A 1,023-nucleotide genomic window follows, 5' to 3' on the forward strand; every position below is an offset into this window, starting at 1 on the left:
ATGAAGTGGTGGGACCAGCAGTTGGCATAATGGCTATGTTGCTGGACTCCCATGTAGTTGACCGTGGTTCAAGTCCCGGACCTGGTGGCTTAAACTCACACCAGGTGTATGTGTGTGTGTGTGCCCAAGATCCCGAGAGGAGAATAGAGGAGAGGGGACTGCAGTGTGGCCATCCCCCTGGGGAGTGATTTCTCACTTCCTGTCTCTCTGTCTCTCTGTCTCTTTCTGGGGAGCGCACACACCCTACAGCAAAAACCTCTCAAAAAAAAGATGAGGTGGGAGTGGGTCTGAGAGTAAGTTATGAAACTCAGATTCTTTCCTAAAGCAGGGAGGACACTTTGGGCCTGACAGGAAAGCCAGTCACAGAAGGCAGGGCATCCACAGGTCTCTCCAGGAATTGAGTGAGGCAAGTACTGAGCAGTGAGACACTGAGTCACGGAAGTCAGGAGCTCAGACCTGACCCTCTAAATCTAGTTTTAGTCAAAGGAGAACACGAGTCTCAGAAGCCAAGGCAACCACAGAACATCCCCAAGACTGGCTCTTCCCACCCCCAGGGCTCTCCTTTCTGACCTTTGTGTTCCCTGCGGCCTTTGCCGGTGACACGGGAGAAGTCCATCCGGGGAGTCCGGGGCGTGGAGGTGACAGATGAGGGGGGAGCATCCACAGCCTTGGAGATCTTGGACACCGAGGCAAAGAGACCTGGGGGGACACAGCCTGGGCTTGGAGCTGTCCAGACCTTTGCCCTGGGCCGTGCCCTCACTCCGTAGCCCGTTACACAGTCAGCAGCGTTAGAACTACCGCATGGACACCCACCCACACCCCCCGGGCCCCAGGGGAACTGACCCTGCTTGGGAGGGCAGATGAAATACCGAACGCCCCCAACACTGCCATCGTTCTTGCCCTCAGGTTCATCCAGCTCCACGCCCACCCACTGGCCACTGGCGAACTCTGTCGTCCCGCAAAACCGCAGCGTGCCCGTCTGGAGAGACAAGGGAGGATACGCTTTGAGGGGAGGGCCTGGAA

At 57.0% G+C, this 1,023-nt stretch overlaps 1 protein-coding gene across 2 annotated transcripts in view; it reads right to left on the reverse strand.

The window, feature by feature from the left end:
- CLIP3 (CAP-Gly domain containing linker protein 3) overlaps positions 1 to 1,023 on the reverse strand; it is a 19,899-nt gene that overhangs the window by 5,940 nt on the left and 12,936 nt on the right. For both annotated transcript variants that reach the window (XM_006171681.3, XM_027769511.1), the window contains exons 8-9: positions 844 to 979; positions 571 to 699 (exon numbers count right to left, since the gene is read on the reverse strand). In XM_006171681.3, coding sequence (XP_006171743.1) covers positions 571 to 699; positions 844 to 979 — 265 coding nt within the window. The remainder of the gene's footprint in view (positions 1 to 570; positions 700 to 843; positions 980 to 1,023) is intronic.

The sequence above is a fragment of the Tupaia chinensis genome, unplaced genomic scaffold (genome assembly GCF_000334495.1).
Source record: "Tupaia chinensis unplaced genomic scaffold, TupChi_1.0 Scaffold149922_1, whole genome shotgun sequence".
Classification (NCBI taxonomy): domain Eukaryota; kingdom Metazoa; phylum Chordata; class Mammalia; order Scandentia; family Tupaiidae; genus Tupaia; species Tupaia belangeri.